Source organism: Engystomops pustulosus, chromosome 1 (assembly GCF_040894005.1).
Source record: "Engystomops pustulosus chromosome 1, aEngPut4.maternal, whole genome shotgun sequence".
In the NCBI taxonomy this organism is placed as follows: Eukaryota; Metazoa; Chordata; class Amphibia; order Anura; family Leptodactylidae; genus Engystomops; species Engystomops pustulosus.
In genome coordinates, this window is record NC_092411.1 from 39824673 (window position 1) to 39841183 (window position 16511).

Genomic DNA, 16511 nt, shown 5'->3' on the forward strand with positions numbered 1-16511 from the left:
GCCATTCCTTCCCAGTGCCTTATTCCAGTGGAGGAGCTTCACTGCTGAGCATGTACGTAAAGTGCAACACACATTCATCTAAACTAAAAGCCTAGAAGAGGATAAACAACCAACATGCAGCCTGTCAAGCATGAGTTGTGGTTACCACCCTGCTGACAGAGTAAAGTGAGCTCTTTCATAACGGAGGTTGCATAACTTATGGAAGTGTCCATTGATGCAGGATGTCGGGTCACGGCGAGTGCAGCTGAGAAGTCCTGACTGCTCCCACATCCTCTCCTTTTGCACGGTTCTGTGTAATGACTCCTGACACTGGTTGTATGCGTTGGGTTAAGAACACTGAGCAGAAAGCCCCCAGGAGCAGTAGAGGACCCAGGAGTGGCAAGTACTTGTCAGCTGTACTGCTCCCAGCTGATGCCAGCGCATACAAGCAGCATGGCACACAGAGCAGAGTGGCACATGGAGGAGAGAACAAGCCGCAGTGTGGTGCCAAGAAAGGGGTTGATGGTTATATTTTTTGCTTTGGCGTCTCCTGTATTAATGCTCTGGGGGTTTCCATTATTGTTAGTCTTCTGTGGGGGTCACCATTACTATTATTGTCTGCTCTATTATAATCTGGTGAGGTAGTCATCTCCTTTTATTTGTGGAAATATTTGTGCCCCGACTACTTCTTTCAGGGTGATACATGCGGATAAGTCACAATGGGACTCGCCAAATGATATGGTGAAACATTTTGGTTAAATATTGTACAATAAAGTTATTACTTTCTTAAAGAAAATCTACCATCAGAATCAAGCATTATAAACCAAGGGCACTTCTGTATAGATCTAGGGGCCATGACTGTAATAATCTTCTTATATTTGTTATCCATGGCCTCCTATCTTCTAAAGTCAACTACAAGTATGCCAGTGATCCAAGAGGGCTCTGAGGGGGTGTTACAAAAACCCCTCCATGCTGCAGCTTCACAGGCTGTTAACTCTGTCATCCTCTCCTCTGCTCCCTTAGCCTGATGTAATCACACTGCAGAAGAGGACGTCTCGGCACACAGTTGGAGAGGGTGCGCTCCTGCACAGAGTAACAGCTGTGAATCTGCAGCAGGTAGGGGCTGTGGTTACACCTCCATTAGCAGAATTTTAACGTTGATTTTTAAAGGAAGGAGGCCATGAATAACATGGATATAAGAAGATTACCACAGTCATGCTGGTTTTTAATTACATATATTTTGCAAATATTTACAATAAAGTTATTAATTTTTTAGTCTTTTGGTACTTGGTGACAACTCTTCTCTATACACCCAGTAGAAGAATTTTCAGGGGAACCTGTCTTTGTGACATTTAAGAGAAATAGTAACGTTGTTATAATTATAATTCACAACTAATTATGGTGCATGACACACACATATATATATATACACACACAGTTCACCACACACAAAAAGTGTACGAGTTCCTTTAAACATTAAATCAAAGGTTTAGGCTATGAGTGAGATCACTATTAATAATTCATCACATTCCCTGAACATTCCTTCGTTTACACCGGACACAACACGTTGCTCTGGGGGATTTAGTTAATTGAATTTACTGCTGACGACAGTCGAGTAACAAATTTCAGTGTAGAAAAACGGCAAGACGTCCGCCCAGGCGCAGAAAGAACGTAGCCGTATAAAAGAATTATTACTTAATATTATGTGATCACATGCACGTAATGTTCTCAAGCCATGTACTGAGGACAGACTTCATAAAACAAAGCTGAGAGGGAATGGCTCACACTGGAATACTTATAGTCACAGATCCAATTATTATTGAGGAAATGGTTGTACTACCGCATTTTCAGATGATTTTAGGTATTGGGCTCTATAATTGCACTTTTACCATCTTCAGATTCATTATATGCTCACAAAACAAAAAATAGGACAAAATTCTATTGAAATGTTTGATGATGTAGATGTTTGATGTGTCCACTGCTTGTCTGTACAAGAATGTGGACATGTGATGTCCGTGAGCAGTCAGTATTGTATCTGCATCTGTTTTTTTTTTTTTATGGTGGTATGGTCTTCTAATCTACTTTGCACCCGGCCCAGTAGGTTCCCTAACTTCTGCGGGAAAAAAAAATGGACCCTATACAGAAGGCATCTGCGTGCAGTCGGATTTTTTGCATATCCATATGGAAGTCTGTGATCCGAAAGTGAAAATTAAAAATAGTGCAGGCTGCAATTTACAGTCTGCACATCAGTGAAAAAAATGGACATGTGAATAGACCCATAGAAATCAATGGGTCAGTAAGCTATGTGCAAGAAAAACAGATAGCAGTCAAAAACACAAGTCTGAGTGAGCCCTAAGTCTCATAGTAATAAAGGTTTCAATATGGTATTCTCAGACTAAGTCATATATAGATAGATATAGTTATTAGAGATATAGGGCCCTTACAATCTAGGGTAGAGACTTATCCCACTGTTTTCTCACAGAGTGGGATATGTCATCCTGCTCCTACCCTACAAGAGAGCGGAGGAGTGAGCATCAGTGATTTGTTACTGTCTTATATGGACAGTTACATCACTAGAGACCTCCTTGAGCACATGCACAGTGGAGGTCGGGGGTGGATACAATAATGTAGCATCTGTCCCCCATTGGCTGAAACGTCAGCAGGAGGTAGCAGGATGGAAAGACACAGCTGGATACCTGAAAATTTGCATGTGGAAACTCTACAGCATTTTCAGTAGTAACGTACATGAGATTTTCCGAAATTCTATGCAAAATCGATCTGGTAAAGCCAGAGCACTGACCAAATAACGCTGTATGTAATAACTTACCTACAGTGCAAATCTGCCCCTCCTAAATCTTCAGCAGACACCTGCTCCCCAGTAGCAGCCTTCACCTGATAACAAGAGAAAAATATACTCCATCAGGATATAACTATTATAGATTTACATTCTAGAAGACAGCATATATAGGGGGCATTAAAGGGCATGTATAAGTGAAGTCACTGCACAAAACCTTTAAAAAAAAAACACCTCCAAGCGGATTTGTTTTTATTTCACTTTCCATGAAATGTGCTTTACCTCTCAACAAGCTTTATAGATCTCAGAAGGGCCTCTGTTTGTCTATGAGGAATAGTACTCCCTGCTGGTAGGTGTAGACTAAGGGTGAAGACACATGTGGCGTTTTTAGGCCGTTTTTGGGCCGTTTTTAGTTAGTGCGTTTTCAGATCGTTAAAAACGCATGCGTTTTTGAAAAACGCATGTGTTTTTGACCAGTTTGAATTAAGATAATTGGTCAAACCTGTCAAAAACGCATGTGTTTTCAAAAAACACATGCGTTTTTCAAAAACGCATGCGTTTTTTAACACATGCGTTTTTAACGATGTGAAAACGCACTAAATAAAAACGTCCCAAAACGGCCTAAAAACGCCACATGTGTCTTCACCCTTAGCTGCTGTGACTCCTCACTCCCTCCAAATTCAGTGGAGATTTAGTAATGAAAAGCATTATCAGGGAAGGTTGGAGGATGAGAAGAGATAAATGGAGACGAGACAGACTCACTTGTACATTTGTACATTTGTGTAAGAGACATGAGAGGAACCATAAACATATTGGGAGTGAATTATGAGAAATGTCTGAGGTAAAAGTGTTCGTTTCCCACTCCCTACAGCAAGTTCAATCCAACAAACGTACACCATGTACTTTTTCCGTTCAGTTATTTTAGGTTCAGTCCAGTATATCCTGTAAATGCACTGTGTCTGTGGGGCCAAATATGCTTATGGCTCACAGGCCTCATGCAGATGGCAATGCGCCTGGAGCTTAGCATCCCTGTCATAACTGTGTATCTAATGACCTAAAGTAACAGAATCGTAGAAATCCATTAGTCTCCGAAAAGCGGTTGTCATTTTAGATCTTCTGAAACTTGGGGGGGGAGATTTATCATCAAGTTTCTGAGGTAAAACTGTTCTAGTTGCCCATGGAAACCAATCAGAGCTCAGTTTTAATTTTATAAACAGCTGTGGGAAATTGAAAACTGAGCCCCGATTGGTTGCCATAGGCAACTAGAATAGTTCTGCTTTAGGAGACTTGTGATAAATCTCAGCCTTGGTGTCCAAAGTAAAGAACCCTAATGGCATCCCCACTGTACTTCTTCTCTACATAGCGTGGGAGGATTCATGATAACTTCCCCAACATTTTGCTGGCGGTGAAACCATATGAATCGCCCTCTCCCCACCAGTTTCGGAGTTTATACATGCATGTCGAGGCAGGTTGGAAAAATGGCAGAGACTATTGCAAAAGTCTGCTACTTCAGTTCTCATCTAAAGATCGGAATGGGAGGAGTTTGCACCCCATCTTGGTGTATATGGGCGCCGGACCACTGGCAGTGAGAGTTAATACTGGCGTTATAAATGCCAATCTTAATGAATCTCCCCCTGTATGATGGACGCGTTTGAGAAATGTGTATAATTGATGTGTATATTTATTGAGCTTCCGTTATGATATTTGTGGTTATCACCAGGATTTGGAGGCCTTATGTGTAGCTTGCTATACTGCTATACGTGATCCCAGGGGTTGTGCAGTTTTTTTTTCCCTTCGGCAATGTCTTATGAATTGTGTTAACCTGCCAAGTATTAATTCTCAGAAAAGACTGTATAACGCATATTACATATATAGCTTTGGAGTATCGTTGGTTGTTTCGTGAGCCGATAATTTTCCACTTTCTAGAAATTTTATTTCTCTTAGCTGAAACACCATTTTACCCCTCTAATATATAAAACAGGTGTTAAAATATTGCAAAAGCTTAAATCCTTTTTGGGTCTAGAAGGCTTACAGGATTATGGTGTAAGGGTAAAGGGTGGGAGGGCTTCGTAAGGTGGGAAAGCTAAGGGTGTCCGCATGGTGCCTCAGTTATTTTTGGAGGGACAGTTGAAATTGAATTACACCAACTGTTCAATGTATCCCAAAACTTCTTTCACCAGGACCTCCATCTTCATCATACCTTAGAAATGCTGTACAGGGTATGGATAAACATTGGAACTAATGGAGCTGCTTTAGTTGGTTCAGAAGACCGAAGGAGCTTCATCTCTTGTCAAATAATTGTCTAGAGACAATTACTTATCTCCTACCAAAACAAATTTCCATTTACAATATGTTCTAAGTAGGAGGCAGATGTAGATCTTCTTAGGGAAGAGCAGTGGACTGAGTTGTTATCCATGTTCCCTAATCCGTTCCTAAACTCCATAAACTGCTATTGCTGGGAAAATTCAAGGAACGCTGGTTTAGTCAACCATTACTCATCTTTTATGAGAAAACATGGTGATCTATAAGATGTCTGAAAACTATCTAGAAGTGATTGTCCACCATCTTCCTTCCAGCTCTTCACCATCTGCCACCAAATTCCATTTAAAACCTGAGATGTTGTATTACATCCAAAAAGCCTGGTATGAATAGAAACATTTGATGGCAGATGGTGAAGAGCAGAAAGAAATGTGGGGGACAATCATTTTCCTCTTATCTTTAGTATTATTGTGCTTATGTGACTCATGTAAAATGGATGGAATTTGTAGGTTACCTCTGCAGGTTATGTCTAGGTCCTTACAGCCTGTTTTCCCAGTCCCTGGATAACAAGATATTATCACCACTCAGGTCTTCACAAAGCCTGGCTACCACTTCATGGGAGTCATAAGAAGGCTGCACTGTGAGTCTTCAAAATTTTCCAAAAACAAATGAAAGTTGTAAATACATTTACATAATAGAGTACTAGACTTTAAAAAAAAAATCTACCTTCAAAATCAAGCATTATAGACCCGGGGCACTTACTCATAGAGCCAAGCACTGGGACTGTGGTAATCTGCTTATCCATGGCCTCCTTCCTTCTAAAATCATGCTAAAGGGTCCAGAGAATGTTATCATCTGCACTGTAGCTTCACGTGTTGTTACACTGCGCAAAGAGCACTTTCCCCCATTCCCCTGCTTCAGTGAGATTAAAGGGGAGGGTAGGGGGACGCAGACTTGTGAAGCTACAGCACAGAAGTGCTCTGGTAAAACCCATGAGCTCATTAGCGTAATTTTATAAGTTGATTTTAGAACCAAGGAGTCCATGGATAACAAATATAAGATTACCACAGTTATAGTGCCTGGATTTATGAGTGAGTGCCCCTGGTGTATCATGATGGTAGATATAACAAGACTAGAATATAGTGACTACTGTATATACTGGCGTATAAGACTACTTTTTAACCCCTTAAAATAATGGCTACAGTGGGGGGTCGTCTTATACGCCGGATATATGGGGGCCGCACTGTGTGAGGTGTTTTTTTTCCCCGTCAGCGGGCAGAGAGCCGCTTCCTGGGACCGCCGCGCATGCGCGGCAGTCCGCCTCTCACAGTCATTAGAAGAGGCTTAGTACGCGCTGACGGGGCGGCGCGCTGTATGCTAATGCAGCCGCCCTGTCACAGCGGTCGGCGTCACAGAGCTGGGGGTCACAGGCGGCACTTACAGAAGCATGTCGGATCTTCATTAATATCGCAGCTTACAGTTATGATCACCAGGCACTTGCTCTCTTGTTTGTTTTGCAAAGTTTTAAGCAGACTTTTTTTCATTTGGGAGAGGGGTAGTCTTATACAGACTATATATTTTTAGGGCAGAAGTTGGGGGTCGTCTTATACGCCCAGTCGTCTTATACGCCGGCATATACGGTAGTTTTTAGTTTAGGGGGAAATGTTACCTAATAAAGTTACCTACTATGACCTGTGAATACGCCTGCCTGTGATCATATGATTAGGCAACAATAAAAAATACAAACATGTAGCTCTTTTTATTTGGTAAATGAAAAGGCACATAGATGCCAGCTCACCCCTCCTGTGAAGTGTCGACTCCGGCACGGACCACCCCTCTGCTGGGGCAAACACTCATGAAGCGAAAAAAGTATACGGTCCAGCCAGTCTCCAAACACCAGGTATCTTTATTCAAGGTTGCATCATAAAATAAAATCCACTCAGACAGATGGTCACAGAGGCCTCTGTGACCATCTGTCTGAGTGGATTTTATTTTATGATGCAACCTTGAATAAAGATACCTGGTGTTTGGAGACTGGCTGGACCGTATACTTTTTTCGCTTCATGAGCTCTTTTTATTGCACCGCAACTTCTATATGATCATATATGTTGAATAAAGAAGACCCGTTTTCACTTATACTTTCTGAGGAGTCCAGTATGTAGCAGGCTGCTTTTCCATTTATTGGTTTAGATCCTTTGGCTTCAGAATGCCAATGGTACCAGACAATAATATACAGCCGGTCCCCTACTAATAAACTGCTGTAATAGTTATTAAAGTTCTCTGCAATTAATGACAATCCAACATAAAAAATCCAATTGTCACACAGAGACAAAAAAAAATTGTCTGGGGCTACAATTATAAAATATACAGTTCCCACTTACATACAAATTCAACTTAAGAACAAACCTACAGAACCTTTCTTGTATGTAACCCGGAGACTGCCTGCATATACAAAAAAGGGGGCAAAGTATATTCCAATATAGGTACACACATCCAAAACGGCAAAATCATAACCAAGGAAAAAAGCGGATGTGTACAAGAATAGATTTTATTAAATTCATATACTTACAAGGTTAAAAAACATCTAAAATATTTTTTAGAATGAATCATACACTCCCAAACAGTCAATATAGCAAGGTGCATTCTGGCAAATATGTAAATCAATATATAATTGATAGAAAGCATGAGAGGGAGAAAGGCACAAAAGGTAAAAATTGATGACAACAAAGATAAAATAAATATAAATGTGGCAAAGGGACTGATGAATCAGAAGGTTATAGTCATGAACCAATTCAAATACAGTAAACTATAATAGTGGTAGTCTAGTGCATTTAATAGATATGATATGACTTGAGATAGATAGATAGATGGCAACGGAGGAGCCCATGCAGAACATCCTGCAGACAGATGGAGATAGCCAAGTGCAGCTCTCAGCCATCTTCATGGGTCTCAGACTTTGAAGAGGGTGACAGTATGCTATGGCACCATTATGTTATGGTTTAAGATTTACTAAATTACTATATGGGTTATATATGCAAACAGTGTCAGATACCCCCCTTTTGTAACTACCAGAAGGATAAATGGAGGAAGGTGCAGTTTTGGCCACTTTCGAGCAGTTTTGATTTAGAAGTTCCATTTCTTTTATAGGATTTCAATAGATCTCACATTGGGTGCATGATGCTAAAATCAATAATAAAGACACACAAACACAAAGGTCCCATTTGCATATTTCCTCTGCACGAGTCTGCCGAGATTGGATAAAAGAGCGATTCCTTGAGGTCCTATTACTGCTCTTTATCGATGACTGCCTCTCCACAAGTTTAATTGAAGTGAATGCAGAAATCAATCTGCAGGTGGCTGCACGGAGCCGCCATCTCCCTAGAGCGCAGGGCGATGCACAGCACAGGCGGGGGGCAGCAGCACCCAGCGACGCCTAATTAACACTTGGTAACAAATTCCACAAGAAGGAGAAAGGGAATCAATAGGATCCCTGAATATTTATCACTGCAAGACACATATCGACCAGCTCAGCATTTACCGCACACGAGTCCTTCCACCATCACAGGAGAGGCACAATCAGAAATATGGTGTGTACCCCCAAAGTTATTACAGCTAGCACCAGCTTTTTTCCTTAGTTTTTTTCAGGAAGCTCAGAGAATGTAGCGAAGAAACCTTATGCAAGTGTGAACTGGGCCTTAAAGAGGTTTTCCATTTCTTTGAAATAATCCAATTCCTGGTATCACCATTATCATCATTATAGGGGTTGCAGCACTTAAATAGTAACCAAGTTTTGGGACTATACCAGCGATGGCGAACCTTTTTTGGAGACAGAGTGCCCAAGCTACAACCATAACCCACGTATATATATGGCGCAAAGTGCCAACATGACAATTTAAGTAGTAACTTATTGCTTCTTGCTGTATCACAGGTTTTAATCGTATGGGCGTACTGAATACACCAATACAATAGAATGATGATGGAGAAATTTGGATTGTAGCTTCCCTCCAGGGTCCCCTGAAGAGGAAGAATCTGGGGACCCAGAGCAGAAGCTCAAATGAAAATCCATCTCTGTCCACACCGTCTCGCTCCTCCTGTAGTCCTGGCAGCCAAGGATGTTGCTTTAAAATAGCGCTGAGCATGGCACTTTCTGGGATATACTGGATCACAGGAGAAAGCATTGAGTCCTAGATGGCAAACTCTGTGTTGGAGTGAAGGCCTGGGTGCCCACAGAAAGGGCTCCGAGTGCCACCTCTGGCACCCATGCCATAGGTTCGCCAACACTGGTCTATACATTTAGCAGTGGTACTGAAGCTTCAAGTGCATGTGGCTGAGGCGAGAGGCTATAAAATCTACAGAGTTGTGCTTGGCAATCTCTATAAAAGGTGCAGCCCCAGCACATTCCCTCAGCTGCTGGTATTTGGACTCTCCTACTACATCTGCTATTGACAGCTAATACTAAAGCAAGTCTTTAATAGCAAAGTCCTGGAGATCCCTGACATAGAATCTGCACATGTTCCAGATTTCAGAAAAACTAAATCCGCATAAAATATGTAGAATTGACAGAAATGTATTACATACAGATTTGTGGTTGTGATGGATGTGGTTTCTAACTTCTTTATTTTCACCTGTGAGCTGCCAATTTCTAGGAACAACTGCAGGACATTTTCATCAATACAAAGTTTCTTTACAAACTTCATACAGATTTCCAGCTGCCCATGAACTTATCTTTAAATAAAAGGCACAAAATACGGCACAGCCGCAGCAGAAGAGAGATTAAATTACATTAATATTCCGTATTGTTCAAAAATTGCAGCAAGGAAAAAAATAGCATCCTCTTCATTACTTTTTATTTATCACATTCACTTTCATGCGGATGTATCCATAAGAAAATCAGTCAGAGTGATGTCAGATGCATGTGTGACTGATCCGGGGATGTGGCCAAAAGAAATTGCAGCATCGAATGGGTAATGACCACTTCAAAGTAAAGTACCATAAAGGGTCTAAGAAATAGTGGGAAAAAAAAATAAAATTCAAATCACCCCTTTTGGCCCCACGCACATGACCGTATAAAAACAGCCGTATATGCATTCCACTGGGCATTACGGTCATCCATGTACATGGCCGTATTGTCCACCGTAACGTACCGTACCATAAGCGAGATATATAACAATATAGAGCATGTCCTATTTTCCACCGTATTCCCGTTCTGTATGGCCCATAGAAGTCACTGGCAACATATAAAATACGGGCCAACTACGTGCACAGTGGGAGGTGCGTTCTGTCAGCCAATAGTCAGACATCTGCCAGCCCACCGTATTTTATACAGGTACGGTGCAATACATTGCCATACTGTCTCAATATGTCCCATATTTACGGCCACAATACAGCCGTTTATACAGAGCAGAAAAGACCATACGGTCGTGTGCATGAGGCCTTTCCCTAGAACTGATAAAATATAAAACAGTAAAAATCACAAACACGTTAGGCATCGTAACGTCCCAGAATGCCCGATCAAAATATAAAAACGGTTATTGGCATCGATGAACCACACAACGGAAAATAGCACCCAAACGTCCGAAACACGACTTTTACACCATTGTACAGAATTGGTTTAATTTGTGAATATGTATTAAAACACATTAAACCTGTATAAATTTGGTATCACCGGGATCGTAAGGAACCAAAAGAATAAAGTATCTTTTGGCGCGCACAGTGAAAGTCATAAAAAATGAAGCCCACAAGAATGAGATGCAAATTTCACCACATTTGGAATATTTTTCCAGCTCCCATGTATGCAGTGTGGAATAATAAGAGTGAAAATAGTCTGCATCATTGAGAGGTGTTCCCAAGAAGACAACTTTCTTATATCTATTTAGGATAACAAAATAGCACATTCTCTTAATTCACTGTTATTAACAAAAATTCAGCATTTCACAGATATAAGCTGAACCTGTCTCTATCAGTCCTGCTGTACACAATTTCAGTTGCCCCTAGACACGACCCTGTAACTTCTGACTTAGGGTCAGGAGCCATCTTAGATTTTTGTGTGAGATTGTGCTGAGAGTACTGGCTGTAGCCACGCCCCCTGCACAGAGCTCACACAGACACCAGGAGATAAGTGATCCGAGGGAAGGGGGAGGCAGGCACATATCTGTGAGATGTAGCAGAGCTCACCGTGTAACGGTCCATCGGTCTCATCTCATGCATCTCTCATTTCTCCTTCTTTGCGTCAGTGTGTTAGTACAGAAGCCAGATGAAAGTGCATATACACCTGTACCCTGATAATGTAACCACATTGTCACCCGACAAAACTAGATGGTTAATAAAGTAATGTGTCTGCTTAGAGAGGCCCCGCCCACACCCTGGGATTTTGCAATGAGCAGTGGAGGGAGAGATGAGAGCTAAAACAGCAATAACACAGAGTAAAAATGTAAAGTAAGGGGTTAAAATGATCATTATTGTGTTAACAACACTAGGGGATTGAGATGCAAAAATTTTCCTTCGTGGGAAAACCCCTTTAAGAAGTGCTGTGTGGTAGTAGCAGAGCAGCAGGTACCAGTAAACGTACCGACGCAGATCAGTACATGCGGGTGAACAAATTGATGTTGCAGAGCAGAGCCTGCAAGTGAACACACTGACATAGAAGAGCAGCGGGTGCGAGTGAACAAACTGACGTAGCAGGGCTGTGTGTGCGAGTGAATTGATGTAGCGGAGCAGCGTTTGCAGGTGAACGAACTGACGTAGCAAAGCTGTGTGTGAGAGTGAATTGATGTAGCAGAACGGTGTGTGAGAGTGAATACATGCAGCAGAGCTGTGTGTGCTGTGATTGTGAGTGACCAACAGGGAAATTGTAACTGTCAAATATATTTTCTGTTTTTTCCGATGACCAAATCTGTGGTGCATTTTATAGTAATGTACGTCTTAAAGTCCGAAAAATATGGTACATTATAGCCCTATGATTTAACTTTGTCCCTACTTATAAATAGTAAATCAGAGGCGCTTCAAAAAAATTAAAAACAAATAACTTCAAAAATTCCTACTATTTTTATTAGGAAAATATTTACGAGGCTTTACACCAAAATATGGTATTTGTTGTCTTCTAACATATATGTTTTATTTTTTTTTTTACTTACCAATGGAGGGCCGCCTAAGAAAATGGTTCCCTGTTTCCGAACAATGATGCTTTCATCAGCCATAGCGGGTACATATGCTCCACCTGCCGTACAGGAGCCCATGACTACCGCAATCTGCAGAAGAATAAAGGTTATTCAATATTAGGAACTGCAGCTCTGTGCAGGGAACAAGATATACCAAATTTTAGGGTCACCTGAGAAATTCCTTGTGACGACATCCTTGCCTGGTTGTAGAAAATTCGACCAAAATGATCACGATCTGGGAACACATCGGCCTGACGGGGGAGGTTAGCGCCACCAGAATCCACTGCAATAAAATAAAATAGAAGATATTTCAGTGTAACCATTGGTAACAGGGGGAAACTTTGTCCTACTCAATGACTGTACTAGAAGGAAAGAGGACATGGATTACTAATATAAGGAGATTACCACAGTCACGGTGCCTGGGTCTATGAGTAAGGGTGATTGCACACGCGTCGTTTTGAACACGTTTTTGGCCCGTTTTTAAGCAGTAAGTCAGACTGCTTAAAAACGGCCCAAAAACTGGTTCAAAACGCCACGTGTGCAATCACCCTTAGTGTCCCTGGTTTATCATGAAAGATTTTGGTAGATTTCCATGATGCACCTAGTGGCAGCTGCAGGAAGGAGGTTTAAACATTTTTTACCCTTATCAAAAATTGTAATACAGGCAGCCCCAATGTTACGTCCTGGAAAGGTTCTTTAGGTTTGTTCTTAAGTTGAATTTGACAATTAAATTTTCAAACTTTTTTGCTACAATGGGACCAAGGATTATTAATAAAGCTTCATTACAGACACCTTACAGCTGATCATTGCAGTCTGGGACTATAGTAAAGCATCTAAAGAGCTACACCTGAGGTCAGAGGGGTCTGTCTGTAACTAGAGGTCGTCTGTAAGTTGGATGTTCTTAAGTAGGGGACCGTCCGTATTTTGTAATAGTACAGCACGTTATTTAGAAAAAAATAAACTGGACGTTAAAAAGTAAACAGGAATAATAGTGATAAGGAAGCAATAAACTGCTTCCAAGTCTAAAGCCATCCTACCCAAGTATACACAAGGTAAGTGGTTCTGCATAGCAATTTCTTGTGCCCGCAGGTGCTTCTTCACAGTGATCGGGTAGTAGGTGCCTCCTTTCACAGTAGCATCATTGGCTACAATAAGACATTCAATTCTGTGGAAAAAGACAAGACACACAATCATGTCTACAATATAACATACATATAATATAACAACACAAGATCGAGAAAGCCATCCCAAAATATCAGCCGGACACTGCTGACAAATGACATCAGTTTAGCGGATGGCAGGTCACCTTGTGTCAGTTTTGTATGCTATACACTTGTGGTTTTTTTGCCAATAGAGACTGCAGTACTTAGGGTGCGGTCACACGTCGCGTTTACTGCATGCGTTTAAAAACGCATTGCTACAGCTGAAGGGATATTTCCCTAAATAAACAGCTGTTACTGCTTGCGTTTACAAAACTCAAGTATTAACACATGCGTTAACATAGCGGTTAACACATGCAGTTGTTAACGCATGCATTAACATCGCGGTTAACGCATGCGTTTTGTAAACGCAGGTGTTAACAGCTGTTCAATTAGGCAAATCTCCCTTCAGTTGCGTTTTTAAACGCATGAAGTAAACGCGACGTGTGACCGGACCCTTAGAGGTTTTGTGCCCCATCACACATGTGCACAAGCCGTTATTATCACAAAGCTCCTATTACTCTCTGTGATATAAAGGCGCGTGCACCTGCGTGGCCATCACATCACCAGGGACAGATTTCTATCCACTGGAAGTAAACACAGAAGCTTTCTATAGCAGGACAGCAAGCGGAGATCTAGAAAACCTTGAGGAATTGATACAGAAAGTATATATGAAAATGGGATAATTTTTCCTTACGAAAACCATATGAATTATTTGCTGAAAATGGACAACCCCTTTAAATCTAGGAAATGTGAAATGAAAAATGTCTGGTTTTCGGTTCTAAACACAGGGGATGACTGCTACATCTGCTAGGTCCTGTGATTCCTAAATACAGGCAGTCCTCGGGTTACATACAAGATAGGTTCTGTAGGTTTGTTCTTAAGTTGAATTTGTATGTAAGTCGGAACTGTATATTTTATCATTGTAATCCCAGCCAGAACTTTTTTTGGTCTCTGTGACAATTGGATTTTAAAAATGTTGGGTTGTCATAAGAATCAATATTAACAATAAAACTTCATTACAGACACCTGTGATAACTGTTATATCTGATCATTGTAGCCTGGGACTAAAGTACAATACATTACTAATATCCAGTGGTCCGTTTGTAACTAGGGGTCGTATGTAAGTCGAGTGTTCTTAAGTAGGGGACCGCCTGTAAATGGTTTACTTAAAACTGACCTGTCAGGGAGATTTAGGACACCAAATCACTCCCAGGTCTTTATGTCCCAAATTGCCCTCTAGCTTGCCAAAATATAAAAATCTTTATATTTACCTAGAGTTGGGTCTGATGAGGCCCATCTCTGATGCTCCCCGCACCTGAGCAGCAATTCAATGAAGCTGGAGCAGTACACCGCAGCTTTATTGCGCACGCACCATACCCACGACGCATGCGCAGTGAAGGTGGGGTGCGCTACGCAGGTGTGCAGAGTTTCGGAATGAGGCAATCATAGAGCTTTATTTTTATAGCGGTCACAGAGGGAAAGCTAACGTGCGATCTGGGACACCACATCACCGGTTCACAAGGACCTGTGGATGGTTAAGTATCCCAAATTGCCCTGATAAGTCCTCTTTAACCCATTTTTCTAGATCACTTACCCAGATATCCGACCGATGCCTGTGATGAGACCTCCTGCTGGAACCTCTTCTTTACCGTACAACTGGTAACCAGCAAACTGAGAGAATTCCAGGAAAGGGGACCTAATAAAATAGAACATTATTAGTGTATTAATCGTATGAGAAGTCATAATGAGATCCGATACTAGACACACAAGAGTGGCTCTCACTGACTCCATAATGGATTTGTCAAGTTCCCATTTTATAATAAAGATGCAGAGTAATACAGCAATGTTATTTTTGCCTTCGAAAAACAATAGAAATGTAATAAAAGAAAGAAAATACCAATTGAAAGGTTACCAAAAACCAGGTTTTAAACTCAAAGCCTCACTAAAACGATACCCCGAAGATTAAAACCATGGCAGAACCATATTAGCACTTTAGTTTTATAGACAATGTGCCTGTGGTTATTGTTACACAAAATCCGCCATATGTGATTTAACCCTTTCTCACTGGTGCAATAATATTTCCACACCCCACGCAAAAAATCTGTCCACTTAATCCCTCAGATCTTAGGGTAGATATTCGATATTTCACCTAATCAGGTTTACAGAAAAGAGGGATTCCTATACAATTCTGTCTGCGTCGCAGCAGTTAATAAAAAGGGTTTTTTTCTTTATTTAAAAGGAACCTACCCAGTGACAGGTTCCCATAGAGGCCTATTAACTAAATTCCAGCCTTATTTTAGCTAAAAACTGTTTCTCTCACATCCCCATGAGATCAACTATGTTATTTTACCTGTCACACAGCCAAATCCTGAGGAAGTCAGAGGGGGTGGCCCTCCTGTCCTCACTCACTTCTACTGCCCCCCATGCTCCACTTCATTTCAGGTGACCAAAGTGATGTCATCTAAGGCCCTTAACTGACTAACATTTGAAAAATCTACCCCATGTATGTACTGTATCTGATTACATGACATTGCAGCATGCCGCCATGGATGTCTACTCTTCCCTATCCACCACCACCCTATTCATGAGTGCTGAATGGTGAGGAGGCGACATAGCGTGGAGTAGAAGTGAGTGAGGAGAACATAAAGCCCCCCTCCCCATCCGTGACTCGCTCAGGATCAGGCTGTATGCCAGGTAAGATAAAGTTGATTTTATTAGGATGCAAGGGATGTGAGATAACAGGGCTGTATGTGGGGAAAAATGTGGCGGCAGGTTCCCTTTAAGTTAAGCAAGAATAAGATTCTTACAAACCATTCATGGATGATCGTTTCAATGTAGTATGAAAACAAAACTCATTCATTATGGCTACACGAAGCTGCAGTGGCTCAGTTCAGCCTCTGAACAAAGAATGGAGCTGTCTGCTTTCTATCCTATGGTGTTAGAGCCCCACAAACTTGACATTGAGGACTGATCTGTAGTATATACAACATCCGATCTGTGGTATATACTGGACAACATCTATCCGATACCCTAGTCATCTATATCAATCATTTTTTTCAATTCAATGACAGATTTTATCAGCTGTTCAGATTTTTCTATACACGCTTTGAAGGTCTTTTG

At 41.3% G+C, this 16511-nt stretch overlaps 1 protein-coding gene across 1 annotated transcript in view; it reads right to left on the reverse strand.

The window, feature by feature from the left end:
* Nucleotides 1–16511, reverse strand: part of MCCC2 (methylcrotonyl-CoA carboxylase subunit 2) — a 45080-nt gene that overhangs the window by 21791 nt on the left and 6778 nt on the right. The window contains exons 4-8 of the mRNA XM_072138855.1: nt 14986–15087; nt 13227–13354; nt 12360–12472; nt 12166–12279; nt 2807–2871 (exon numbers count right to left, since the gene is read on the reverse strand). Of these exons, the coding sequence (XP_071994956.1) occupies nt 2807–2871; nt 12166–12279; nt 12360–12472; nt 13227–13354; nt 14986–15087 (522 nt within the window). The remainder of the gene's footprint in view (nt 1–2806; nt 2872–12165; nt 12280–12359; nt 12473–13226; nt 13355–14985; nt 15088–16511) is intronic.